This window comes from Tympanuchus pallidicinctus, unplaced genomic scaffold, assembly GCF_026119805.1.
Source record: "Tympanuchus pallidicinctus isolate F22 unplaced genomic scaffold, pur_lepc_1.0 scaffold22, whole genome shotgun sequence".
Taxonomy (NCBI): domain Eukaryota; kingdom Metazoa; phylum Chordata; class Aves; order Galliformes; family Phasianidae; genus Tympanuchus; species Tympanuchus pallidicinctus.
The window spans coordinates 35,301,201-35,329,131 of record NW_026294739.1 but is presented as its reverse complement, the minus strand read 5'-3'; the positions used below and the strand labels follow the sequence as shown (position 1 = coordinate 35,329,131).

At 40.3% G+C, this 27,931-nt stretch overlaps 2 protein-coding genes and 1 long non-coding RNA gene across 6 annotated transcripts in view; all 3 read left to right on the top strand.

Moving 5' to 3' along the window:
• LOC128081899 (uncharacterized) overlaps positions 1–6,914 on the top strand; it is a 28,072-nt gene extending 21,158 nt beyond the window's left edge. Inside the window, exons 2-3 of one of the 2 annotated variants that reach the window (XR_008207455.1) lie at positions 1,789–2,171; positions 2,957–6,914. This is a non-coding gene — a long non-coding RNA (uncharacterized LOC128081899). The remainder of the gene's footprint in view (positions 1–1,788; positions 2,172–2,956) is intronic. The other variant, XR_008207454.1, reaches the window with a different exon arrangement.
• A 1,360-nt stretch (positions 6,915–8,274) lies between these two features.
• Positions 8,275–22,150, top strand: CUNH16orf87 (chromosome unknown C16orf87 homolog). 3 transcript variants are annotated; one of them, XM_052685626.1, is made up of 4 exons: positions 8,275–8,483; positions 12,430–12,526; positions 14,381–14,563; positions 20,949–22,150. In XM_052685626.1, exons 1-4 carry the CDS (start codon positions 8,418–8,420, stop codon positions 21,065–21,067), a joined length of 465 nt encoding a protein of 154 aa, XP_052541586.1. In that variant the 5' UTR covers positions 8,275–8,417; the 3' UTR covers positions 21,068–22,150. The 3 variants fall into 3 exon arrangements, with proteins under 3 accessions (XP_052541586.1, XP_052541585.1, XP_052541584.1); XM_052685625.1 differs by lacking the exon at positions 20,949–22,150 and adding an exon at positions 15,234–18,159 and having other exon boundaries at positions 8,315–8,483; XM_052685624.1 differs by lacking the exon at positions 20,949–22,150 and adding an exon at positions 14,869–15,206 and having other exon boundaries at positions 8,315–8,483.
• A 121-nt stretch (positions 22,151–22,271) lies between these two features.
• Positions 22,272–27,931, top strand: part of MYLK3 (myosin light chain kinase 3) — a 38,696-nt gene continuing 33,036 nt past the window's right edge. The window contains exon 1 of the mRNA XM_052685610.1: positions 22,272–22,707. The gene's annotated coding sequence lies outside the window, so the exon portion shown is untranslated. The remainder of the gene's footprint in view (positions 22,708–27,931) is intronic.

The following is a 27,931-nucleotide window of genomic DNA, read 5'->3' as shown; positions in this document are numbered from 1 at the left end:
AAAAGGGACCATTCACTCAGGAATATTCCTATGACCTCATGTTACCTCCGCGAGGAAGAGCCTGGCCTGCAAACCGGGCTCATTTCTGATTTATTTCTGTAGAACCTTCTTTCTCTTCCTTTCTCTTTCTCCACTGACTTGGGAGAATGGAGGAAAACAGCTTCCTATTTTAGGTACCTAATTAGATGGTTCAGGACTCATGCTCTGTGCTGCATGGTTTGGTACACTCCTCTGGCAGATGAAGAAAAGGAAGCTGCTTTGGCAGTGTTTGGCTTTATTTTGTCCCATGGCACTCTATCTTGACTCTTTTCCTGTCTTCACTATTTCCTCTTTCTAATAGGCTTCTGCTTGCTGTAGCGTTTAGCTCCGTAAACATTTAGCTCTAATTCTTGTTCTATTTCTATTTACTCTGTGCTACTTTAAAGAAAATTAATTTGTTTTATTCAGGGATTTCATTTGTTATGATTTCGGTTGTACACGTTGTACCGAAAGCTTTTTGTTGTCTATTGCTCAGCTCGTGAAGGCGAAACAAAGGTCTGACCCTCTGTGTCCTCTCTCCAGTATTCAGTACCCAAAATGACCCAATGGAGCGCTGTCTGTCGGGAACTCAAGTTCTAGGAAGGACATTTTTGTTTATCTGCAGCTTCGGTGACTGTTTCAGCACACTGGAGTCTGCATCTCCTCCACACATTCATTTTCCACATTTTAAATCTTTAACTTTTGAACCATCACGTTTTGGAACCCATACATTTTGACAGTGCTCCTTTACGGTTGACATCAGTTGTGTATCTGGAATGCTGAGTGTTACCTGAATGTTGCTTTTGGACTGATAATTAACAAGCCATGTTGTGGTGCTTTGACACCAGGTTTGATAATGTACTTCAGAAGAAAAGTTTTCAAGCTGTAGTAAAACTTGTCAAGGTAAAAACAAACAAACACAAAAAACCCATAAGAACAGAATGCATTCTGTAGTAGGATCTAATCGGGTCACTTGAAGTGTTTGACTTATTTTGAATTTTGATATAAATTATTGGAAAACTGTTATTTCTATTCACTGTATATCCACAGGCTTGCTGGACACCCTAGTTTGAGTTCATCAGGGATCAGGGTCAAAATGCTGTCTGCCATATAAAAATCTAAGTCTGGTGGATTTGGAACCAGTAATTTTGTTAGTGGAAGTATAGAAGTCAACCTTTGCTCCTGGTATACACTGTTCCACCCCTAATCCGCCCCCCAGAAAGAGCTGGCAAAGCAGAAAGTTTCCAGTGCGCGCTGCTGCCGTATCTCTGATTGATCCCAAGGAGGACAAGGCACGGGCTGCTGCCCGGCGGCCCTGGCTCTGCCCCAGCTGTCGGTCCCAGCGGGACCTTCTTTGCAGATTCTGTAATGCTGCTTGTTAGCACAGCAGCCTTGGGAAAAGGCTAGCAGTCGTACAATGCATTTTGCACAAGTCAAAGCATATGCTTGTAATTAAGCAGTTGAATGAATATATACAGCCTTGAAATTCAATAGTTTGATTAATTTCCCAAGTGTAGAAACATACACAGTAGTAAAGAAATAGGATGAAAAAGCGCCTTCCGTGTTCAACATAATATGAGGTGTTGTTTGGGTTATGGAAGTGTGTATTTCTTTAATTATGATAAATGTATGTTATTTTAATATGGATACTTTCAGGAAGGTAATGGCACGTGATAAACTTGCAGTTTTGGAATAAAAGTTCATCATTAGAAGTAGGGTAGATTTAGACTAGATAGAGGGGAGATTTAGACAAGGATAGATTAAGGCCAGGTATTAGGACGAAATTCTTTACTGTGAGAGTGATAGAGACACTAGAACAGGTTACCCAGTGAGGCTGTGGATGCTCTCACCTGGAGGCATCCAAGGCCAGGCTGGACGGGGCTTTGAGCAGCCTGGTCTAGAGGGAGGTGTCCTGCCCATAACAGGTATTTGGAACTTATGATGATCTTAAAGGTCCTTTCTAACCCAAACCATTCTGTGATTCTATGATTCTATCTTCTTATCTTTTATGTTAACAGCAAAACTCACAGTGACTTCAGGAAAGGTGACCCTCAAGTTGGTATGACTGCGTTTGTACATGCCACTTTGACTTACTGAGGCTTAGCATTCCTACCCATGCAATGAGGAAAAGAAAGCTTAACTTGTGAGCAAAGGTACTGTGAAATTAGTTAATGAATGTTTGTAACACGGTTGTGCAATGACCTATTAAGGATGAAGTGTCTTCTTGTATTCGCTTATGGAAATCTTCCTTTCTCTCACCCCTTGCCCCTGGAGTTGAAGGGCAGATAGCAGGCATAGTCACAGGCTGCTGCTACACCCTGTGGAGGAGCCGGGGCTTTTGCACGTTGTCCTGAGATGGTTGATAGGCACAGTCATCGGGCAGCTTATGCAGCTGGTACAAACCATATGAATGCAAGTTTCATAAACTAGACAATGCAGGTGGCACATACTGCTTACCAAGTGTAGTTCTTTGATCCCCAATGGCACGTTCCATCCTTAGTTGTAAAGAAAGACCATGTTTGGTTTTCTCGCAGACATGAGAAGCTAAAGTGAATTTCACAATGCTATTGAGTACTTGGAGATATGGAACAACAGCAAATGTTTAAATACATGGAAAGCTAGATACAGAGTTGGAGAAAAGCCTTGATAAACAGACCAACAGCTGCTGTCACATGTTTTCATGATGACAGACCTTCAGCAAGCTGCTTATCACGAATGAGTGCATGGTTTAAACCACATGATTATAATAATGATGTGGTGGCTGTATGTTTGTTTTTCTTATGCTGTTTCATTTAAATAAATGCACTGGATAGAAAACTACTCTTAAAATGGCAAAGTGGTTAACTATATGTAAGGAATAATTAATATTTGAATGACATTTGATTTTGATGAGACATCAAGTAAACAAAAAACGTTGCAAAACTTATGTTTTTTTTAGGCAGAAAGACAAGCTGTTCTCGTGTTCTGTGTCGTACAAGTATGAGAATGAAGAGGACGTTTCCTCTGGAATACTGCTGATGGTGGTAGTTCAGAATATAATGAGCATCTTCAGAGAAATTACCGTTCTGAGTGTTCTACCAGCTGAACAGAAACCATCAAGATCTTGCCCAGAACTCTGTGCAGTCAGTGGAAAAAGTGCCAGTTCAGTGACTTTGTATCTTAATGTTTACTGCCTCTCATTCTCTTATGATAAGCAAAAATAAAGTCCAATCTCCAACCCAAAGAACAAACCCAAAAGGAAACATGAAACACTTTATAAAATTTTCTTTGTAATAATTGAAAAGGTACTCTATGAAAATATTGAAATTCTATTTTGAATAGGATGCTTTATATACAAAACATTTAAAATAAAACTGCTTGCATGATTTTGTTGAAACCAAACTGTTCTAAATAATGTGTGAACTGAGTAATTTCGCACACCTGTGATGGAAATTCATGAAACCATGACCTTGAGTCTGCTTCTGGGTTGGTTTTTTTTCCACCTTAACTGAGAAGGTTCAGATACACACAACACCAAAAACTATTTGAGTATTTCAGAGGGTCTTTAACAGCCAGGGACTATGAGCTAGAAATGTAAATGTTTCTTTTGAGTTCCAAAGGAAGCACAGTAAGAGTATGGACTTCTTGTGGATTTTGTGCTTGTCAAATTGGAGCTGCACACCAAAATACTGCAGTGTGTAAGAGCCCCGTATGGTAGGCATCCCAGTGAAGGAGAGAATCCTAAGGCCTCCCATAATTCAGATCAGCCAGACTGCATGTGGCAACCACATAGACAAGAAACCATCAAGGATGCAGAACTTCATGTGTAGCTTTTCATCAAATACATAAATGGCATAGCTTTATTATTTCCTCTTTTAAATTAGTGTAAAACATGTTCTAAGTGAGGCTCTGTCTTGCAAAGCACTACTGTTACTGACATAGAGGTTAGGCATCTGTACTCTTAAAAAAAATATTTGTTGCTTTTTCTCAGTGCTGTGTTAAATCTCTAAAGGGATACAAGAGTAGTTTTGACGTAGTAGTAATTTTTGACATTCAGAACTCAAAACTCTGGTGTTAATAAATTAGAATACCCAGAAAAATAGAATAGAATCACAGACCAGCACAGGTTGGAAAGGACTTTGGAAGATCATCAGGCCCAACCTTTAACAGATGTCTGTATGATGAATCTTAAAAATCAGTAGTCTAGCAGTGAGTGCTATCTTGCTTGTGTTCAATAAGGAAAGAATTTTTATTTTTGTTAAAGTATTTGAACAGCTGTTGCTGACTATTTTATGTGCTCTAAAAAGAAAGGGAGGATACTGTAATAGGACTGTGTTAGTTCTCTTGTATATTCATTAACTGCTTTCCTGGACGCTGTCACACACACTGCAGAGCCCCCTGCTGTTAAGGGCCATCCAAAATATTTTTGTATGTTTTGCTGTGCCTGAAACTTCTCAGTTAAAATGAAAAACAAAATCCTGAAATATTTTCCAGGTTCTCATTGCATGATTTAATCTCAATCCAGCAACAGATCTGGATGTTTTGCCTATATGAAACGCAACTGTGTTTTTGGCAACGGTCACGGTTTATAGAAAATATAAACTTGTCTTTGTGTATCTGTGGAGAAAGACCTCTGCTGGCAGCAGATCGATGTCGGCTGAAAGCAGTACACACAGCGAGAAGGTAAACAAAACTCACCCTGTGAGAGATCATTTAAATACTGACGAGAAAAGGAACATGGCAAGTTAGCCAATTCAGTTGCTCTGCACACAGCAGAAGCCATAACACAGGGATGGATGCTCACAAGTGCAGAATATCTTCTCACACTCTGTGTGGGAGCTGGACTTGAAGCATCAAATGGCTGTGGAGTCCATAGGCATGAATGCTAAGAATGAGAGAAAGAGTGGGAGAACAGAGAGGCCACAGAGCGCCGACATGAGCTGTTAGGAATGAGACTCAAGGAGGAGGGGTGGAAACAAATCAATAGGTCGTACTGTTCTAGGAAAGCATTCTGCACGTGACAAAATGTTTGGCTATTTATTCATCATACAATAATTGTTAGTAAGGATGGAGTGGCATGGCAAACTGAGAATCTTTAGGGGACTTTCTAGGGCATAAATGTCATTTAATTCTGGGAAATGACGTAGCAGAAGTCCAGCACTTTTCCTATTGTTTAGATCGTGACAGATTGTGACAGTGGCAATGTTACTGTAGTAGCACACTGCTGTCTGAGAACACCTACTGTGGTAGGTGTCTGCAGGAAGAGGAATGTGCATATGAGATTCCAATAAGGATTGTATGTATGCAGGAAGGAGACACTGGGCTGAGAATTGGGAAAACTAGATTGAACAAAACTGTACACTGTATATCTTACATTTATCTATGAGAGATAAAGTTAATACTTAGATATGTTCATTGTGATTTAAAATGCAGCATGTAGAAAACTACCCTGAGCATATTTGTGTAGAGATGATAATCAGAGTTCAGCCATTAGTGTTGAACTACTTTTAATATTTAGGACTTTAAAACTCTTCTAGATACATTTTTACCATATGCACTATGTATTATGAATGGATTTTTGTTTGCCTGCAATTCATAGCACTCATCCATTCCAGCACTGCTTTCATAACATGAAGCGAGCATTACACCTGAAGTCTAACTGCTCTTTGATGCTGTGGTGTAAATCCTGGTTGCAGAACAGTTTAACAAGCGTCTTCTCTCTTTTACTTTATGTGAGTAGTTTAAATTCAAAACACTCAAATTATGTTATTGTCTTTAAAATAAAATACAATGCAGTTGAGACCTGTTAGATCTGCCAGCATTTGTTTTATCAACCAAAGTAAAAAAAATCTTCTGTGCTGCAACAATGTGAAAGCTTCTGCTGGAACCAAATGTGGCACGTAGGACTTCTGGTGGAAAACAAGTAGAAAACCACGTATCAAACAGAGCCTTCTGGTGATTTAAAACTTGTAGCAGTTCTACAGGTAATCAATTCTTTTAAGAAGAATGCAAAACAACAACAAAGAAACAGTACAGTTGGTCTATTACTGGAGTATATATTTTTAGTGTCTTTATTTCATTTACATATATGAATGAATATATAAAGATCTATTTATATAAAAATGTGAAATCCAATACAGTAAGTACAGTATGTTGTACAAATATGGATCATAATCTAATGCATTTAGGTGGCTCGTGGTGGCTTCGTGGAGTCCCTTTCCAACGCAAGGTCTGCCCCTCTCCAGTAGGATGTTTTGAGATGGCTTTTCCTTCTTCAGAGCGGTTGCTAAAGAAAGGGTGTAGGAGTATGGAAAAAGTGGGAAAGTGGACCTTAAACAGTTTACTGGTGATTTTAACCCTCCATTTTCCTTGTTTTGCATGTGAAAAACAGCATAGGACCAGAGCTGTATTGCTGTTTTGGCTAGGAGCTCTCTTTGGGGAGCTGCCCTGATAATTACAGAGATAAACTGTCAACAACAAAAGTGGGTAAATGATTGTAAGTGACTGTGCTTGGACCTGGAACTGCAACCTTCCTCTTCAAACGGCTGACTGAGACATCTCTACTCCTTGGGTCATGGTTAGCATGAAATTAAAAATGAAATTAAAAATTTAAATAAGAATTTTTTTTTACCCTGAAATTGTTACCTGTGAACTTTGTCATATGAGAAGGTTAATTGTCAGGATTACTGAAAGGAATCACATTTCCAATGCTTAAGGTGGGAATGCACCTCCTTACTGTTATGATGTTATGTAAATTCCCTATGTTATCTCCTAAATATTCTGATTTTCCTTAGTATAGATAGATAAAATTGGTTTCTCTGTGCTGATTAGAGGACATTTCATTTTTTACTGTGTTTATGTTACACACAGCAATAATGTTGCTTAGAAACCTGTAATAAAAGCACATTGCTGATGTAGAGTATGTGTGGGCTTTTATGAATCTGGAACTCCATTTTCTGGTTTCACAGAACCATAAAGCAGCGTCAACAGCTGAGCTGAATAAATCAAGCAAGAGTGAGGCTCCAGACAACATCGCTTGGCAACTGGGAGACCATTATCTGGTCTGTAGGGTTGATCAGCAAACCGTGGGAAGGGTAGAGCATTCACCAAGGCCTTCAGCTGTAGCTTTACTCTGTGAGGAGTTAGGAGGAATGCTGGTCTTCTGCCTGAAGGAAGAGGTATTTTTTCATTTCACAAGCAGGGCAAAGTGATTTGGGCTGTGCTGGCTGATGAATAAATACTCTCTCTGTGGATTCCTGTTTACCAAGAGCTGACCAAATGCCTCAAAATAACTCAGTGATGAGGTAGTAGACAGCAATAAAATTAACCTTTAAAAAGCATTCTCTGAACTGCAGTTAGGTGAATTTCCTTAAAAGAAAAATGCAGAGCGAAGCCTGATTAAGAACACCTCTCCTCCAGTGTTTTTCCTCTGTGCGGAGGTGCAAAAGCCGAGTCCAACTCAAAGCAACCAAATCAGATTCTGTTACAGCGGGCCCAGTGCCAGCCTCGCAGATGCTCCCATTGCTGCCCTGCGGAAGTGTCACAGGCCCAGTGCAGGTCTTTAATATTTGTTGGCAGCTACACTCAGGGCTGTTTTAAAGAGAGATCTTCAAAAAAAGAATTTGCTGTCAAGGCTTCCGTGCATTTTTCTCCTGTAGACATCTTGTAGTAAATGAACAAGTATAATTAAAAAAAGAGAAAGCCAAACTCTTAATAGAGGCACTGTCATTCTCACTTTCCTCTTTAAGATGCAAGTCTTGCACACAAATACAAAACATTCACACACTGTTGCACAGCTTTAACTTTTTGCAGTGGAAGTATTTCAAACTGCTATTTTTCTTTTAAAATGTGTAAGAAATGTAAAAGCGCAGCTAGGTTAGGTTACGCTATTAATAATTGCGGGCGGGAGTGACAGAAGATCCACGCTCCTGTAAGGACGCACCACTGCGAGCACGGCGAGCCTCACAGGCGCGAGCGAACAGCTGAGGCGGGAGGCCGCAGCGCCGAGCCCCGCTGCCGGTGGGCGGCTCTGGAGATCGGCTCTCGCGCCCGTTGCTGAGCTCCCGAGCAGCCGCTCCTGCCCTCCACAGCCGAGCCGCGCCGATCCGCGGCCGTTAAGCGGACCCGCGCCCCCATGTGCACACAGCCAATCCGGGGGTGCGGACGGCTCCTCGCGCACGCGCCCCGCCTCGGTTGCCGCCGGGTGGGCCGGGCTTCAACGGCGGCGTCGGGGAGGTGGAGCGGCTCCTTTGTGGGCGCCGGGCCGGGCCAGGCCCCGCGGAGGCCGCGCTCGCTGCCGTTGGTGCGCGCTCCCGGCCGGCGCCGCGCCCCCGCCTTTCTCTCCTCCCGCCCTCCTCGGCCGCCGAGGGGCGGGGCGGCGGCGCTCCGGCGGCAGCAGCAGAGCAGCATCAGTAGCGAGCATGTCGTCGAGCAGGGCCAAGAAAGTGAAGATGGCCACCAAGTCGTGCCCGGAGTGCGACCAGCAGGTGAGGCGGGGCGTGGCGCGGCGCGGGAGCCGCCCTGTCCCGTCCCGTCCCGTCCTGTCAGCCGTCCCACGCCTGGCGCCCGGCTGCTTTGCCCTCAGTGCCCGTGTACTCGGCGCTCGCCGCCCGGCTCGCCGCCCGGCTGGCACGGCAGCCCTGCCGCTGGGGCTGTGGCTGAGAGCGGGGCGAGCCGCGGGTGTGCGGGGCTTCGATGCCGCTTCGGTGCCCCCGGCCCCGCGCCTCGGCGTGCAGCGCGGCCGCTGCCCGTGCAGGGGCTTCCCGCTGAGCCCCGCCGCTCTTCCTGTTTTCTGTCAGCTCCTCTCGCCTGTGGCTGTCTCTCGATGTACGTGCTGTAGAATACGCGTTTGTGACGGTAACGCCAGAAGCTGCTGGCTGAGCTGCTTGGTTTTCAGAAAGGAGGAAGATCTGCACCGTTTATAGAAGCGTTTGTATGAAGCACGGAGTTGTTGCCTTTGCAGTCGCCGGTTGTGTGTGCCCTGCTTCTCTCGCTGTGATAGTTAGCTTATGCCAAAGGATTCTGTGACATGCAGCGTTGCTTAGGCATTGGTATTGTTTAGTAACGACAAAATACGTTAAAATACAATTAACTTTGTAATTTATACAGTGCAGCCCGTCCCCAGCATGACTCGCGTGCCTGGGACCGGTCAGGATCGCTCACTGTGCTGCTTTCTCATGGAGCAGTTTAGAAGGAGCAAAACTGGGAGCTTTGCTGTAATTCCTCCCGTGTGGTCCCAACGTGTGTGCAGTGTTGTTTGCTCCCACTGCAGTTGTGCTCAGCATACAAAGTGCAATTATTGTGCTTCAGCGTGAGCAGCAGTTGGGCTGTTGGCATATTATATGTTTGCCTTCACGTCCACTTCCTACTGGTGATGATGTTACTCATAAAAGCAGGCCGGCTCATTTCAGCCGTGCTGGAACAATAGCACAGCGCTGCAGAAGGCTGCCGTGGGGCTCGGGTAGGGGAGAAGGCTTTCCCATGTAATTATGGGAAACACATTTCTGTTTGATCCTGGAACATGACCGGTATCCCATTTTCAGTTAAAACCTAAAACAAAAAGCTCTTACACTGCTTGCTGAACAAATTCTAAAAAAATCACTTGTTCTGACTTGCATGGTTTCTGTAATGTTCTTTTGCATCCCGGAGCAGCTGCAGGCGTTACGCTGCGTGGGGCACCCTTTCATGTTTTAAGCAATGCATGAACCACTGCAGCTGCTCACATGTTGAGTACGTCACTGCAGTGCTGTTTCTGAGAAAAGGAAGCTATGTGCCAAGTTCTGATATTAGGTCGGTGAAAGAAGAAATGGAAATGAGTGAGAAGCTGAGTATGAGATAGGTGTTTTTTGTTTCGTTCATTTAATTTAATGTAAATGACAAACTACAAATACTAGGAAGGGCAAATAATATTACAGACTTTTAAAGCTGATGCTGGAACTTTGTTCCGCTCCTTGGAACTAAACCAGATGATGTGCATGTGAGCACAGACATGTTATTAACAGGTCTTCCATGGCTGGCAAGGAATTATGTGCGTCTTGGTCTGGCACAAGAATTACTCATCAGGCCTTGCTTTCCAAGACCAGAAGCTAAAACCTTGCCTCACAATGCCTGGATCTTTAAAGCTTCTCTTGGAAGTGAGGTGCTTTGCCCCAGCGCAGCTCTGCATGGTGGGAAGGCCCTTGGTGGCCATGTCTTGTACCAGCATTTCTTGCATATACAAGGGCTTTTTGTGTTACAAGTGATATATGGGGAAACACTTAGACAGCCACAGATATTACAGTATAATGCTGAGTAATATTTCTTAGGCTTTTAAACTTTTTTTTTTTTTTCCTGACATTTAGATGATATGTAATTGCCATTTAGTATCTTTGGTTTTTATTGTGTTGCTGTTTCTGTTACAGAGTTTTGATTGTATTTTCACAGCCCCAGTAAACGAGGGAGCCTGAAATCCTTGTGGTCATTTATTGGAAATAATTAACCTTAATTTACCTTTGAGTGATCTTTCTTGTATGAGAAACTCAATTTGTTTTGGTTAGAAAAACATTGAACAGACTCAAATAGCATTTGCAGGACTGTGCTGCCTCAATGATTGGTGGGGGATGGTTTGTGTAGTAAGTAATTTTCAGAGGATAATTGAGAGCCTTGGGTGAATAAGCCCCTTCCCACGTGCTCCTGTCCCAAACATTAGTCCCACCTACATGCCTAACCTGTAACAATATTGCTCTGTCAAACACTATGAAGTTAATTGGGAAAAAAAAACCAGTGTTTCCTCTAGTTCCTATTGGTTGTCCTCCAGCAGTGGTGATTTATTTATTTATAATTTTGGCAGCGCCAAGGGATGTAATTATTGGAGTGATCCAGGTGTTCAAATGTGGGTTCATAATGTAAACAAACCTGAACAATGCAGATGAAGTGTCAGCTGAGTAGTGTTTCTATACTCTCCTCTTGAGATGTGAACAGTGGGATAAGAGCGCACATAAGCCTGCTAACTTTGATTTTAGGGTTAAGTAAAGCCTGATTAGATTGTTTTTAATGTCAGTGTTCCCATTAAAGGGAGTAACCATGTCTGTAGTTAGCTGGGCTGCATCAACTCACTCAGTCACTCATCCTGAGATGATGTTCAGGAGTTGAGATGTGCTGAAGGAAGCAGAATGCTTATTTATTCTGAGTAACAAGTTCCTCTTTAAAATTAATGTACTGCTTTCATATTTGTGTCTTAGCCAGTTGAATACTGCAAACCTTCATATGCGTGTCTGGTAAAATTCAGCAGACGGTGGTCAGTCTGTACTCCTTGCAGTTTCAGTGAATGCTGGCAAACTTGTAGAGGCCTGTCTTAACTTGGGAAGTTACCTCCTGCTTCTTTTCCCCACTCTCCTGCTTCAACGTGGTTTGTTTTTAATGGTGTTATTTAAGTCTATTCCAAATTTTTTTTTATGATTGCTTTAATTTGCGTTTTCAGCCTTAAACCTAATCAAGGTTAGATGGGGTATTCTGTACTATTTTAAAACGTCTTGAAAGACCTTGGCTTTAGGTGAAGATGACAAATGATGTCGTTTATCAGCATTGCCTTTTTAAATTGTTCAGAGTAAATTTTGGTCATATTTCTTGTAAGCACAGCATTTCCAAATTCTTGCACCTTGGTTCAAATTGCCTGTGGCAGTGTGCTGCTCTGGGCTGCTCTGCTGGCTGAGGGAAGCTCTGTGGCCTCTCAGGCTCTGTCTGCAGCCAGCTTTGGGTGAGCTGTGGCAAGTTATGTGTGTTTTGGGTTAACTGGTCCTTCTGAAGCTCCCCGGCCTTGTCTACAGCCCTGTGGAAGTGTGGTAGGAACGCATGTGTTTCACTTCAGGCTCTGTTGTGCCTCTCATGCTAAGCTGCTGTGCTGATGAAGGATTTGGTTTTGATTGTTTCTGAGGGTGAATGTGTTCTAAATGCACTGATGATTTTAACTTATGCTTTCTTTCCCCTTCCCCCCCTCCCCGTATTTTGTTTTTGTTTAATAAGTGAGGGAAGGAATGCTGGGAGTGGCTTACTGCTATGGCTGGGGATAATTGTGAGCTCCAAAAGAAAACGTGCTTCTATTCTAATTCATCCCTGGTTTGATGCCCTCACTTTTCCTCACCCCTTCCTGCCAGCGTGGGCAAAAGGGCTCATTGTACAACACATGGCAGTGTTGTGTTCTGTGCTTGTTTTCTGCATGACAACTGCAAGAAGAGAAGGCTTTAGTGGGTGATTAACAGCAGAACCTGGTTTGACTACTTTCAAATATAATATGTGATGGTCTAGACTGTAGTTTTTCAGTAAAAACTAAATATGAAGAGGTAGCTCTGTGGGGATGGAATGCAAGATACTGTTGTGTGGGGTTTTTTTTCATCATATATAGGAATTTGGTCATAATTCAAGATGTTCTGAAATACTTTTCTTTTGCTTTCTCAGGTTCCTGTTGCATGTAAATCGTGTCCCTGTGGCTACATATTTATTAGTCGAAAACTCCTGCATGCTAAACGTGCAGAGAGATCGCCACCCATTACAGGTAATACTTACAAAGATATGGAAGAATGTGATAATAGCTCTTCTGCTTTATTTCTTGGAAGCAAAGAGCAGTGTTTTGTGCCTCTATGCAAACTGGCTGCTGTCAGTTCACTTTCCTTTGAATTTGTGCACAGTAATCTTAATGTAGTAGTTTTTCTTCAGTTTTATTGGGGAAAATGTGGTGGTTTTGGTTTTACATCCTTTATACTTGCAGTATTGGCATTTATTCTGTGTACACTTAGCTGCTCACATTAGTCACTATGCAAAACAATCCCTTACAGAAAGCTTTCTGTTAATGTTTTGAAAATAAACGTCTGCATACGTCAAAGGGATCCGATTTCAGAGTGCATGCTGATTGAAGCTGGGTTTTCTGAAAGTAACTGTTTTTTCTTTAAATTACACTGAGTTTTGCTTACTCACGAGCACTAGAATGGCACTGCATAAATGTGGTGACATGTCTAATTTAAAACCAGGTACATCCTGCTTCTTTCTGCATGGTTAAATCTTAAAAGTCCATTTTGTGTCCAATCCAATTTCTTTTGTTTTTGAAGTGCATGCTGAAACATTGGTTGAGTATGCATTCTATCATGATTAACATTCTCCTTGTGTCCAGTTTTTATCACTTCCTCGAGTCCTAGTAGGGATTAGTGAGATCAAGCACCTGTTGAGGAATTTTGTTTTTAATTTTGATGTATGCTTTTTTTTCTAAATTATCAAGAAGTCTACAAAACTGAACCTAAGAACTTGGTATTTTTGTATTGATATTCTGAAGGGCCCTTGTAGTTCAAAAGCTAGTAGGAATTATATGATTATATGCTAGATTACAGTATGGAACAGGTAATGCAATCTGTGCTATTGTCTGGAAGGGCTGATGATTTTTCTCTCCCGCTCCCCAGTTGTTTTAAATACAAGTTACCAAATTAAGTTGATGGCCATAGTTTGATAGAGCAAAGCTCCTGCATAATTCAGCTTTGTATGTGTGAAATACAGCTTTTGAATTAAGATCAATGACAGGTTAATGTGCTGTCCAGTCTGTAAGTAGCCTGTCTATGTAAATGAGGTGGTAGAATCAGAAGGAAGTTGATTCCCCAGGAAGATTTTGCTCGTAAATGGAACTGCAACTTTTTTTACCATGTAGTTACTGCAAAATGGAGCTGCAGCCTTGCAAATGTTCAACCGGTTTGCATTGAATAGCTTGTGGTGGTTGCGTACTATTTTCACTACTCAAGCTCACTAATCTGTACTTAACTTTTCAGTGAAACTCATGTAAATGCCCTTTGATGTGTAGGAAGGTGATACACCTGTTCAGCATCAACTGAAATGAGACTTGGTCTTAGGCTGAGGTTGGTGGGGGAGTGATGGTGCGGGTTTGGTGGCTGAGTAATGACATCTAATGATAGCATCCTTGAATCAGTATCTCTTGTCTGAGCAGTGGGAACAATTTCAGTATTTGTATCAGAAGTACTTTACTATAGGTCAGCTATGTGATAAATCATACATTTTTAACTTATTCTTCAATAATGAAAATGTGTGTAGTGTCTTGATGGCTGTGTTCTGGAGAGTTTTTTCCCCATATCTTGTAATGGGAAGCTAAGAACTGGTGTTCTAGTGAATGTCATATGTTACCAAATGTCATTTATATTTGAATGAATTAAAAGCTCAATCCATGTAATCAAGAAGTATAGTGTAATTTTGCATCTGACACCTTAATTTCTGCATGAATGTCATGAATTAGACCTGTGACTGTTGTGAAGAGAAGTAAAGGAAAAAAAGTTGGATGGGTGAGTGCTGAGAGTAAGTTATGAGCAAAGATGAGGACTATTGCAGATCACATCATCTCTATTCATTTGCACAGAAAACAAGAGTGAGGCCAAGAGGAGACGGACAGAGAGAGTTAAGCGAGAGAAGATAAATTCTGCGGTAAATAAAGACTTAGAAAACCGAAAGAGGTCGAGGTCTAACAGCCATTCAGATCATAGCAGACGAGGAAGAGGAAGACCTAAGAGTGCCTCAGCCAAAAAGCACGAGGAAGAAAGAGGTATGAGAACTGGAGAAGTATTCACTGCGTTCTGTTTCTGTTAAGATTTTTTTTACCATTACTATCAATAAACTTCTATAGCATTCTTTAGAGTGACTGGGCTAGGTCGGTCAGTACCACATGTAATATGGGGAAGGGAATTTGGTTGTATGAAGTTTTGGTGCTTGATTGGAAGGAATTCCTAGTAATTAAATCAGTATTTTTTAGTCACCATACCCAGTTTTATCATGTAGATTGAAAGCCTGTAGATTGAAAGAACTGTAATGTGTAGTGTTTTTTTGTTTTTTTGTGATCCACTATTCTAGATCACGAGAACAAACAAGATGGTCGCTGTTGTCAGAGTGATTAGGATGACAACATTGCTTAAAAACAAAACAAAACAAAACAAAACTTGAGACTCTTTAGGGAGCCCAAAGCAGAAAGGGCATGTTGAAGTCATTGCAGTGACTTGATTCCAGGTTTTTACATAATATCTCCCAGGAAAGAATGCCTCCTTACTTATTAAGATGCCCACTGTTTTTAATCTTTATACAAGAGACTTCTACGTGCACTGGAGTGATTCTGGAGTCCTCCAAGCACGTGGCTATCACTTAAGACTTCCATCTTTGAACCTGTTGGTATTACATTTGCTATTGTTGCTTGTGGCTTGCTGATGTCTGCACCCTCACAGAATTTGAAGCTTCCCTGTTTATTATTGATCTGAACTGAACTCTGTCTACGTGCACTGTAGGATCATTTCTAGACACTCTTCTGAGAGTCTAATTCATGCACAGCTTTGGTTTGAAAATTCTGCAAGCTTTTTGAGTTGCCTTCTGAGAGTAAGTTGTTTTTTTCATATCCCATGAAACATAGGAAAGCAATCTAAGCAATCAAAAGAGGAAATCCATTCTGCATGCATGTTTTGTAGTGTCTTAAAAGCAATAATTTGAAAGCATGAGGAATATCTAGAAAACTAGGCCAAATATTTTTGACCTCTTGCTGCATACTGTGGAGTGTGTGAGAATATACCAGTGCTCTGAGATGGAAAATGAGAAATATAGATGTAGTGAGGCCTTTATGTAAGAATGCAGATGCATGCATGTGTGGGGTTTTTGTTGTTATTGTCACGTGTCACTTAAGATTGCCTTCATCTACTTGATCTTTAATGGAGCTGTGACTACTGTACCAGCTCTGCAGAAGAGGTCAAAGAAGAAACAGCAGCAGAGCTTGAGTCTGTGCCTCCTTGAAATACATTAGCTCATCCCTAGTACAACACACTTAGTTGGCTAGGAATAAGTGGGCGTATGATCTTTCCTACTTCTGGTTAACGTACAAGTGAAAAAAAATAGTCAATGATCAGCTGCAATGTCTATAAAAATGAATTTGGCAGAGCACTCCTCATAATATAAGAGATTTCTCTAAAACAAATTAACACTGAAATTTCCATTTTTGTGGTTTATAAAATTGGCTGAACTGTTATGTGGGGAGTAATTAGTGGAAATATAAAAAATATTCTTTCTTTTCTGGTCTTGCTGCTTGATGGTGTTTTTTTATGTGGAAGCATACTAAGCAACTGTAATTCTTCTGCTCCAGATGAGGTGATTTTTGTGTGACCTGCTCAACTATCAGCGCACTGAGAGCGTTTGATGTCAGGTTGGGTAGGACTTCGAGCAGTGCTAACCTTGTGAAAGATGTCCCTGCCTATGGCAAGAGGGATTGCACAGATAACCTTTGAGAGTCCCCTGCAGCCCAAATCATTATTTGATTCTTTGGAAGCTGGCTCTGGGTTATCTTGAATTAGATATTAAGTACTTTATTTCCTTTGATTATATATTGGTGGGACATTTTGGGTACGGCTTGATTGCCACCAGTGATTGTGTTCCTTTTCTCTTTTTTTCTGCCAAAAAAAAAACCTAAAGAAATAAAAAAAAAAAAAAAAAAAAAAAAGTCAAAACTGGAAAAAAAAGCCACTGCTTGTAAGTTTGTAGGTACTTGGTTAGGCTTCTGCATTACCTTTCGGGTGGACAAAGAACACCTAAATTAGAATAGCAGGCAGATATTTTGTCTGTCTGAAGACCACCCAGCTGTGAAAATTTCCTTCCTGAAGACATCTGTAGCTTTGCTTCTGTGATTGCTTAATACTCTTTTAATATGTAGTATGCTTTCCCCCTGTTATGTCTGCGCTTTCGGCCAGTTCTTTTGTTTCCTTCCTGACTGGTTCACATTAGAGCTGCAGAATTAAGCATCAATTAAGAGGAATGGGGGATTCAAAAGGGCTTTTTAAAATAATCTCTTTTTCCTCTAGATTCAGTAAGAAGGAGTTGGGGAGGGGAAGAGAGGAAGATGACATAGAATGAGAGGATGTGGTAGAGGGCTGGGACCCAAAGGAGATGCTTCTGTCATGTTTCAAAGTGATGTGATAACCCTGGGAAATAAGAACTCCTCAATAAAAGCTTGATTTTTGTCAGGATTGTCAGTGTTTGTTTTTTTTTTTTTTTTTTGGTCAAGATCTGCAATATATTTTGTAAACAAAAACACTTCATAATAATCTGCTATTGATTTTGCTGCTGTTGTGGCATAAGCTGATTTTGCTATGTGGGGCTGCAGTGCAGAGCTGGGCTGGTTCGCAGGCCGCCTTCTTATGTACATAACAGCTTTGCTGTTTACCAGCTGTGAGTCTTATTACAGATATTTATGTTTCAGTACCCTGATACTGTTTCAGCTGAAGTAGTAAAATAGCTTGAACAAAGTTTTCCCTTCCCTGCAATTTGTTATTCTGTCATTTGTGCGTTTGATTACTCAGGGTGCACGGTTGAAGTAGTGCTGTCTCGGATAGAAAGAATTCTTAGAGTCTCAGCACTTTGGATTTTGAATCCATGCAAAATTTATGAGGGAGCAGAGTCCACGTTTGATTTATGCACAGGGGACAATTTAAAGGTCCATGGGTCCAGAACATTGCATAAGATCTAGGAATGATTCTAGAAAGACTGAGTATTTTCACCTAAGTATCCTCTTTGTTGTACGGAAAGGACTTGATATTTTTAATGTATTACATAAATGGTATTGTGATTTTGTAAGACAGTCTTTTGCTAATAATAGAGAAGTGAGTCAAAACTACTTTCAGATAGGAATGTGAAGTGGAAAGTTTTGATGCTGTCTGTAGAAACCATGGTATCCTATGAATAGCTTATAACAAAATGTCAGCCAGATGCAAGTTCTTCTCTAGTTGCTGATGAAAAATGAAATGATCTTGATGCATAAAGCTTACAAACTCGTGTTAATCCCCAATACCATTTGATATAAAGATTTCAGTGGATTCTTTGAAGTGGAAGTTTCTCGAGACTGGCTTGCACACCAGAAGGGGCAGGAAGGAAGGGAAATCTTGGGAAATCTGCTTGGCCAAGTCGTCTGAAATCTATTAACATTAAATGGGGCGAGGGGGGATGTTTTTAATTTTTCTGTGTTCTGACATTCTGGGTTTGTTGGGATGAGGAAGTCTGGGGGAAAAAAAGAAAAAGGAGAGGCCTTTAGATAAGAAAACGGGAAAGGTTAATATGAAATGAGTAGTGTGTGCATAGTGACTGTACTGAGAACAACTCATTTTTATATTTATAAATATATATATATTAAAAATATATAAAATATATATATTTATATATATATATAATATTTTTATATATAATATATTTTTTATATATTAACATTGTTAATATATCTGGATCAGAGATGAACAGCTGTTAGCTTGTTGATTAAGCCACCATTATTTTCTTGTATTTCTTCTTGTATTGCATTTTTTTGTATTTCTTGTATCCATCACTGGTTTAGGTGTGTAGGTGAAGCAGTATGCTGGAGTGTGCTGTGGTCAAGAGTGTGTGTCTGTATGTTAATGAGATAAGGGATCAGGTGAACATGTATTCTGATTGTAAATTAGTCTGGGGCACTGTCGAATGTGGAGTAGAATTGGAGCTTCAGAGTTGAAAACTGCAGTCAAAGATCAGGTTTGTAACTGCAAAAATGTCTAAATGCCTAAATGTCCACAAGTCTGTGAGTCCTGCTGAGATATATTCCCAGAATCCCAAAGGAATTGGCTGACATAGTTACTAAGCCATGCTCAATGATGTTTGCAAAATCATGGTGGTCAAGTGAGGGCTCTGGAAAAAAGGCAGCGTCACATCCAATTTTAAGAAGGGTAGAAAGGATGACCCAGGGAGCTACCGACCTGTCAGCTTCACCTCAGTGCTGGGGAACATCATGGAGCAGATCCTCCTGGAAGCTATGCTAAGGCATATGGAAGAAAAGGAGGTGATGTGGGATGACTAGCATGGCTTAATCAAGGGCAGGTACTGCCTTACCAAGCTTTCTGCTTTTTATGCATTAGGAGACAAGGAAAGAACTAATGATGTAATCTGTCTGGACTTTAGTAAGGCCTTTGGCACAGTCTCATACAAGATCCTTCTCTCCAAATTGATAAGATATGGATTTGATGGGTGGACTGTTTAATGGATGAGGAACTGGCTGTGAGATCATACCAGAGAGTGGTAGTCAATGGCTGAATGTCTGAGTGGAATCAATGACAAATGCTATCCCTCAGGAGTCAGTACTTGGGCTGGTGCTGTCTAACATCTTCATCAACGACGTCGACAATGGGATCGAGTGCACCCTCAGCAGATTTGCAAATGACACCAAGCTGTGTGGTGAAGTTGATGTGCCTGAGGGATGGGATGCCATCCACAGGGACCTAGATGGGCTCGAGCTGCGGGCCCAAGAAAACCTCATGAGGTTCAACAAAGCCAAAAGCAAGGACTCACGCCTGGGTTGGGGCAACCCGTGCTATCAGTAAAAGCTGGGGAATATAAGGATACAGTACTGCCCTTCTGAAAAGGACTTGGGGGTACTGGTGGATGGCAAGCCAAACATAAGCCAACAATGTGCATAGAAAGTCAACTGTATCCTGGGCTGCATCAAAAGAAGTGTGGCTAGCAGGTCAAGGGAGGTGATCCTGCCCCTCTGCTCTGTACTGATGAGACCTGATGTGGAGCACTATCTCTGTATTTGGAGTCCTCAGTATAGGAGAGGTGTAGACTTGTTGGAGTGCATCCAGAGGAGTGCCACAAAAACGATCCAGGGGATGGAACACCTTACTGTTGGGATAGGCTGAGAGTTGGGGCTGTTCAGCCTTGAGATGAGAAGGCTCCGGGGCATCTGATGGCAGCCTTTCATTGTCTAAAGAGGAGCTATAAGAAAGAAGAAGACAGACTCTTTAGCAGGGTCTGCTGTGACAAGACAAGGGGAAATGGTTTCAAACTAAAAGAAGGAAGACTTAGATTGGCAGTAAGGAAGAACTTTTTTATAATAAAGGTGGTGAGGTGCTGGCACAGGTTGCCCAGAGAGGTGGTGGAGCCTCATCCATGGAGACACCCAAAGTCAGGCTGGATGGAGCTCTGAACATCAAGCTGTAGAACTACGTGGCCTTTAAAGATCCTTTTGAACTCAAATGATTCTATGATACTGTAAAAACAATCTTTAGAGCTCTATTTTGTGTGTATTGCTCTCTTCTGGCTGGTCTTATGCTGACAAAACTTTTTTTATTGTTTTCTTTTGCTTTCTCTAGTTGTAAGATACCTGTGGCTAGCTAAACTTAAGTATAAATAGGCATGATCTAGAATAAGTGGTATTTTTGAAAGCAGTGTTCTGAGTTTTGGTGTGTGCTACGGAGTAAGTTAGTTAAGCAAGCACCCTTGCTTACTGTTATGTATCTGCATCCCTGAAACAAGACAGTGTTTTCAGAGAAAACTGAGGGGCTTTCCCTTGCTTACTCAGGTTTTAGTGTTGTTCCATATCTGGGATAAAATTGAAAGTCTCTAATACAGAAAGTTCAGAAATGATTGTGGTAGCAAATTGGGATCCTTGTGCTGTTTGGACTTGGGCACTGTAGTTCATGTCTTCGTTACTCAGATGTAAAATGAGGGTACAAATGTTGTAGTTAATGAGGATATTGTGAAATGTCATTGTTTTTTAGGATGGGGGCTGTTTTTGTAAAAGCAAAACAAACAGAGCAAAACAACCCAACCAACAAAATCACCACCAGGAAACCAAACCCCAGTAAACCTGGAGGAACACTTGAGTTCAGTTTTGTGCCAGGAATCCATCTAATGTTAGTGACTCATTCTTCCTTAGTCATTAAAGAATAGAAATTCAGTCATGCTTTTGGGTGACTAATTCTGTGACTGCTAGCACCTTTGTGTGCCTCCCTCCCTTCCTTATCTCTCAGTCCCTCCCCAAGCAGGAGTTGTCAAACTTCTTTGTAATTCCTGTAGGCATTATAATATTGTAAGTTACATAGTAGTTAATTTAACTTCAGATAATGGAAAAAACTTCTAATAGTGACTTTTTTTTTCTTCTACAGAGAAACAAGAAAAAGAAGTTGACATGTATGCTAACCTTTCAGATGAAAAGGCCTTCGTATTTTCAGTGGCCTTGGCGGAAATAAACAGAAAAATTATCAATCAAAGACTTATTCTGTAACTTGTAAGCACAATCTGATGCATTTATGTACGGAATGACTAGCATATTTCCAAGGTGTCATGGACTCTCGGAAAGCGTGTTGTCTGCGCCAATAAGGACCGTAGTATTTCCTGTTAAAATTCTGCTGCTGTTTTTGGAAATCACATTCTGTCTCTGCAAGTGAGAAAGGAAGTGTTCTCAAGATTGTGCTATGGAAATCAGAAAGCAGAAGTGTTTTATGCCTTGAAGACAAATACTAGACGAATGCTCAGAGAGACTACACCCATGCTAGAGCACTTCTTGTAGATTTGCTGCCAGAAATGCAATATTTTAAATATTTTCAGAAAGTAATGATTTTCCTTTAAAATCATATATTTCAGATTTTTGGCTGTATTGCAGTTTACATATGTACAGTTCACTTAACTTTTTAATAAATTGATATTGCAATATTTTATTGAGCTGGAAATTAAGTACATTTGTGATACTTTAAGTGTTTTGGTTTTAATCCTCTTAAAAATCTGGTATTCTTTGTTTTTTCTTGTGGTTTTTTTGTGTGTGGGTTTTTTTTGTTTTTTTGTTTTTTTTTAATAGATAGGATATAATTCAGTAGGAAGAAAACTAAAGCAATTTCATTTCGAGTGACTATTTTGCTTGTCAACTTGACAAAGAGGTCCCCAACAGAGAGTTGCTTTTCAAAAACCACATACAGTTTTTGGGGTCAGGCTGCTGGGGTTGGAAAGGCAAATACTTGTTTTGTAACTGCTGTTTGCTAGGTTTCTGTCTTGTCTGATTGGTAAGTACTTAGGCTGTATTCTTAATTGGCCCATTATTTAATAGGAAGAGAGAGAAAGTAGATATCTGTGATGTAGATTGGCATCTAGCAACTTCTCACTGATATTCCCAAAGCATGAGGATATGCTGGTTAAATTTAATTCTCAACAGATTTGTTGTGTGGTGATGAGCTGTTCTGGTAGAAATAGTTTTGGGAAAGATATTCAACAATAGTCCTTGTGTTAAAATGGTATAATGCAATTTGAGCCCAAATTCTGACATTAATATGTATTTTTTTCTTTTTTTCTAAAAACAAACAAACAAACAAACAAACTTCAAACTGTAGAACACTGAAGAGGAGATGTGGGAAGCAGTTGCATGTGTAGGATCTGACATACTTGCTTTTTATCGCTTTTCCAAGAGGAGGAGAGCACTTAAATGTCTCATTTTTTCAGTCTTACTCATACTTTACAGTATCACTATTTTAATAGTGAGAATGAGTTTCTGCCACAGAGCTGATCTTTGGTTGGTAGCAAAGAATTTCATTAATAAAGCTAGGCTATTGAACTCACTGCTTACTAATTATTGCTTAAAGGAAGGAGCTGTGCTTTGAGTTAATTAAGCCACAAGGGATGACTTTTAATTCTTAAGTCGTAATTGGGGTCCTTTTTAACGATGGGGGAATGGTATGGGTGTGGAAAAGCACTTAAACAACTAATCTGCATTTATCTTTATTCCAGTAAATGAGAATTTGTGAACGCAAGATCTACTTCCCTTCATCATGTAAATTTCTGCTTTCCAGAGCTGTAGCCTGTCACAGATAAAAGTAGCAACAACAAATGAGTAACTCTTAAGGATAGAGATAATGCGTCATAACGGCTGTCTGCATGGTAAGTTAAAAGTCAGAATGACAAAAGGGAAGTTCTCATTTTGCAAACTTAAGATATAGTCAGGATTGTGTTGCTTCTGTTGCCAGAAGGAGATTTACTGTGTTAAGAGAAGAAGGGAAATACTAATGTCCAACTGTCTGATGCTCTAACCTGCATTCCTACAGGTGCCTCTTTTTTTTACTCTTGCATATGGAATGAACATTCTTGTAACAGAGATTCTCTGCATCAGAGGAATGCAGCTGATGTTAAATGTCATGTTAAGATTTCTACACTTAGACTAGTGCCTTCACTTTACTGTTAAGAACTGAAAAATGCATTAATACCTCTCAAATGTGCAAGGCCCTTTTCTCTCTTCATCAGTGGAGTATCTTGAACGAGTGATGAATTTTTATTTCTGTACCACTTCTTTTTGTTTTCATCAGGTCTCCGCTCTCAATTCTTTTTCAGTTGTGATCATGCTATTTTTTTCCTTTCTGGCTTCCAGTTTCTTTGCAGAAGCTGTGATAGATGCAGGTTGTTTTGAAAATATCCCAAGGTGGGGGTAGCTCTTTGCTAGTGGGCCACAATGGATCTTGCAGAGCAGGAGTCCAGATTTGCTTTTACCACCAATCAGAAACAAACCAGTTTCCTATATAAATGAGACACTTTGGAATCTTCCTAAAGCATTGGTATCTCTGTAACTGTAATATCATAAGACATTTATTGGAATATATTCCACACTTGAACTGTAAATTGTGCATTTCAGGATTCAGGGGCTCTTTCTTTGTGTTGGAGATGGTCAAGGGATTAAAAATAGCAGTAAATGACTGTAAATTATTGATGTTGAATGTATTGCATCTCAGTCTACAAAACTGTAAAATAAAGTCAATGACAGCTAAATGATGACAGAGTAAAATCCTGTGTATTGCAAACTGTATTTGTGCCTGCCTTTTTAATGTATCTGACTTGGAAACTTTTTTTTTTTTTCCTTCTTGTTTTCTCTAAGAAGCAAGAATAATTATTTAACCCTTCAGGAACTAATTGATGCAGTTTTTTTTGATGACTGGTTTCAGTGTAAGATTTTGGGCCTGCCCTGCCCTGAAATGTTTCTTTGATTCAGTCTGATTTAATCTGCTTCATTGCATATTGTAGCAGAAAGCTTCTCTGAGGAATTTTGCATTTTTTTCCCATTAACTTGAAGGAAGAGAAAATATTTCACATCTGTAAAAATACTAACTCACTTCTGCACCACCTCTATGCTAACCTGTCTAGAGCAAATTAATGTTGTGAATTGAATGGTGTATGATTTTACTGGAAAGCTGCCTGCTTGAAACCACCATCTTGCAAATTCTACTTTCTGCCACTTTGTTTATTTTTTCCTGATGAACTGTACTTCCTATGTTTATGTATCTACATAATAGCATGTCAGACTATCAAGTGGGATCACAGCTTACATTCTGGCTTGGGATTTCTCTGCATTTACTTTATTCTGCTACTAGATGGCAGCCTTATTCTAAGGACAATTTCTGTATATGTTCAGGCATTCTTACTATTAAAAGAACATAGTATTCAATTTCCTGTGAAAGTACACTGAAAGTCACTTTTCTTTAGACCGTCACTGGGAGGCTGTTAGTGTAAGCAATTACATTAATCCCAGTTTATGGGATCATAGATATGCAGTGTTCATTATTAGTGAGTGTTACAGCTGCAGTGGCATTTCCTTGCCTAGCAAAGGAAAGACAGCAATGGTGGCTCATTCCTGATATGAGGAGGCAGGGACAAGAGTGACTGGGCAGGAAGGCTGTGCCTTGAAAAGAGCAGAATGTTACATGGGGTAGGGGGAACAACACGAGAGAAGAAAGGGCAGGGAAGGAAAGTGGGGGTGATTGAGGGAATTTGTGTGGGTATTGCATGGGAGAAAAGTTGAACTAGGCAGAGCTGGAGAAGAATAACAAGAATAACAAGAACTAAGCACGACTGTGTGAAAGCTGCTAGGAGAGATATATGTAGGCTTTCTGTGATATATAGTAGGGGAGAAAGCAGTGCATGAGTTCCACATTTCTGGAGATGTGACAAAAAGCAGGAAAATTTGGAAGGCAGAAGAGAGGTGATAGAAGAGTAAAAATACATAAACCATTCTGAGTTGAAGAGATCCTTTTTACATAAAAAGTGGGTAGCATGAGCAATGAGTGCTCCAAAGGCTGTGTTCTTCTTTTCTGTTGTGTTTTACCTTCTGTATCCTTAGTTGTAAGTTTATTGGGCTCTCATGGTTATGATCTGCAGGGAAACTGATTCAGGCATGATATGTGAGGTGAATGAGGTGTTTTGCAAGATATTTTTCATTTTGAATCAGCTCTGAAAGGAGGCTTTTTGATGCCTAGAATGAACCTTACTATCATTAGTGACACTTTTCTTTAGCTCATTGTCTAACAATCCATTCTGCCAAAGTTAATGCCTGTCTAAAATACTTACCTCTGAATTTAAGACCCAAATGGGAAGGATTCTAGAAGTCTGATTTCCTTATTTCTGGCTCATAAATCTTGGTGTGTATACTTTAAGAGACTTAATCACAGAAATGATGTGTTCCTTAGTTAATAAATCATTAAAATTAGAGGTCATACCAGCTGTATGGCCAAGAGAGGGCAAGAGGGTAGGAAAGGATTGCATCAGTTGAATTCTTCATGAAATACAGAGCAGTGCATATTGTAAGTGGCAGCATAATAAGATTTATCATCTAATGCATGTGGCAGTGTATTTATCTCATTTTTCTTCTTCCAGCAGTCACTCTTGCTCTGCACTTCTCACTGTTGCAAACTTTTTTTTTTTCTTGAGGGCAAGTGGAGGAATTATTTTTATTTTTGCAAGAGGTTACCTCTCAACATTTTAGAGCATTTTCTATAAAAAACAAGCTGTTTAGGAGTTGATCTGTTATGACAAACAGTTTGCAAGGGAGAATAAGGTAAAACTAGATCAATTAATCTTTTTTTTTTGCTTTTGGTCCTCATGCCTTCACTAGTGTGCACCAGAAGGCTACAGGGGCTGTCTGAGCATCCTGAACTTGTTGCTATCTGTGGGGTTGAGCTGTGTAACAAGGATTTGTGCTATACAGAAGTAAGATACCTTCCCCCAAAACTGTCCCCCATTCCTGTAGAGAAGGCTTGAATCTGTTCTCTGTTGCACCTTCCTTATGACTCTTAAAGCTAGGTTTGCTGTATGATATGGTGTGCTTTGACTGCAAAATTATCTGTACGTGTTTGCTATGAAACAAAGCAGATAGTCACTTCTCCTTAATCTGTTTTTGTGGCAGTTACAGCTATTTTTGAAGAGTTCGCTAGGCAAGTTGGCTTTTGTGAGTTTATTCAGCTGCAGACGTTGTGCCCACCCATTGTGATGGAACAAAAAATAATGACAGAATGAAAATGTTCTGACAGTTGTACTTGTGTGCCTGCTTTGAAGGCAGGATTCATTGTAGTGCAAATCTTTGCAGGACAATGAAGTTAGAGCAGAGTTGAATCTAGCCCAATAAATACTATTCTTTTAAAAATAAATGAATAAATCAGCCTGCTTAAAGCGGTCTGCTACTGTTTTCCTTCCAAAACAATGAGCTCAAACACTACAGGTTTAAAAATAGAATGTAATTTATGAGCCTTCTAATCTTGGAGATGAGTCTATATGTAAATAAGATTTAAAATATAAAATGAATATTAATGATATGGAGAGGCTTTCAAATCTACCCTTTAGTACTAATCCATTGCAAGTGGAGCAGCTCTAGAAATGTACTGATACTGGCACAGAGACAGCCAGCAGCTCATTGCTCTTAAAAGATCCTCATCAACCAGAGTATTCATAAACTTTTGAATACTTGCCCTGATCAGACATACAAGGAACTCAAACATTTCTGGTATCATTATTCACTTGCTGATTTCGTGTGCTTTTCCCTGGGAGCATTCCTGTATGCTGGCATTCTGTTCTAGTTTGTTGCATGGATGGAAGAGTAATGAAAGGGTAAGTTCTTGGTGGAGTTTGGAAATCTATTTTGGAAGGGGGTTGTTATCCTGCAGTGAGATGTTTTGGGTATAATCGTAGTGAGTTAAACTGGATGGAATTAGTGTCAGTATTTCCTACTTGTAATTATTAATAGATGACAAAAAGATTCTCAAATGCTAAATTAATTTAGTAACTTTTAATAGTAAAAAGAAATTTCTCCAGAGGCTAAAACTTCTAGTTATTGATTTCCTTTTCAGGAAGGAAGAGATCTGTATTAACTGCCATGTTAATGGAAAGTTTTAGCTGAGCAATCTTGTAGGTTATAACTTAACTGAATGTGAGATGTGTTTGTGGAGCACTGAGCATCTTCCTAATTTGTGGAGCCTGGTGCAGGGAGATCACCTTAAAAATGCTGATCTTCCATTTTGTACTGTATTCAGTACAGGAATTGGTGTGTCTGTCAGCAGCTGGCTGATGGAGGTAATAGAACCGAACAGCCTCGTAGTGTTACCTTTTTTCTTATCCTGCGCTCTGAATTGCGGTGATCTGCTTATCAAATGTGGTTAGAGGAGTTTCTGGAGTGTGAGCATAGCAGATTCAAATAGTTGCTCTAGAAACCATCTCTCCTTTGTGTGCAAAATCCACTAGACCTTTCTCTAGTACTGAAGAAAATGTAGTCCTGTATCCATTGTTTTCTGTCCTCAGCGTTTAATCTTGTGACAAGTGGGCTATTTGTTTACTGTGGATTGAATGTTTTGTAGATGCAGCTACTTTGTTGCTTTTGAGATCCTTCTGCAAACACAATCCACAATGCAGCATAAAATATGAAATGAAAATGGGAAAGAAAAAATGTTTCAAAAGACGAAATAAAGAAAAAGCAAAGCTAGTGAAGCTTTGTAATTATATTCTTAGTATTGATATTGATATTGAGAATACTGCAGGAAGGTGTTGTTTTACACTATGGTTCTGTATTTAGATCTGTTAATGGAAGGTTGCAGGCTGAGCATTGCTTGTTCCCAACTGCTTGCCAAACTTCCTGAAGAATTCTCTTTGTCATGCAAGCTTTCCCCTATGGCATGGTGCTTACACGCTGTACACGCCTCCGTTGCCGCATTAAGTAATATCATCTCTTGATTAAATCCAGGGTAACAACACGATTATTGGTGCTACTGGAATAAGTCATAAATGCATCAGAAATGCATCTGTTTTACCTCTGGATTTGGCATCTCCTGACTCATGTGTTAAGTTCTACACCTTT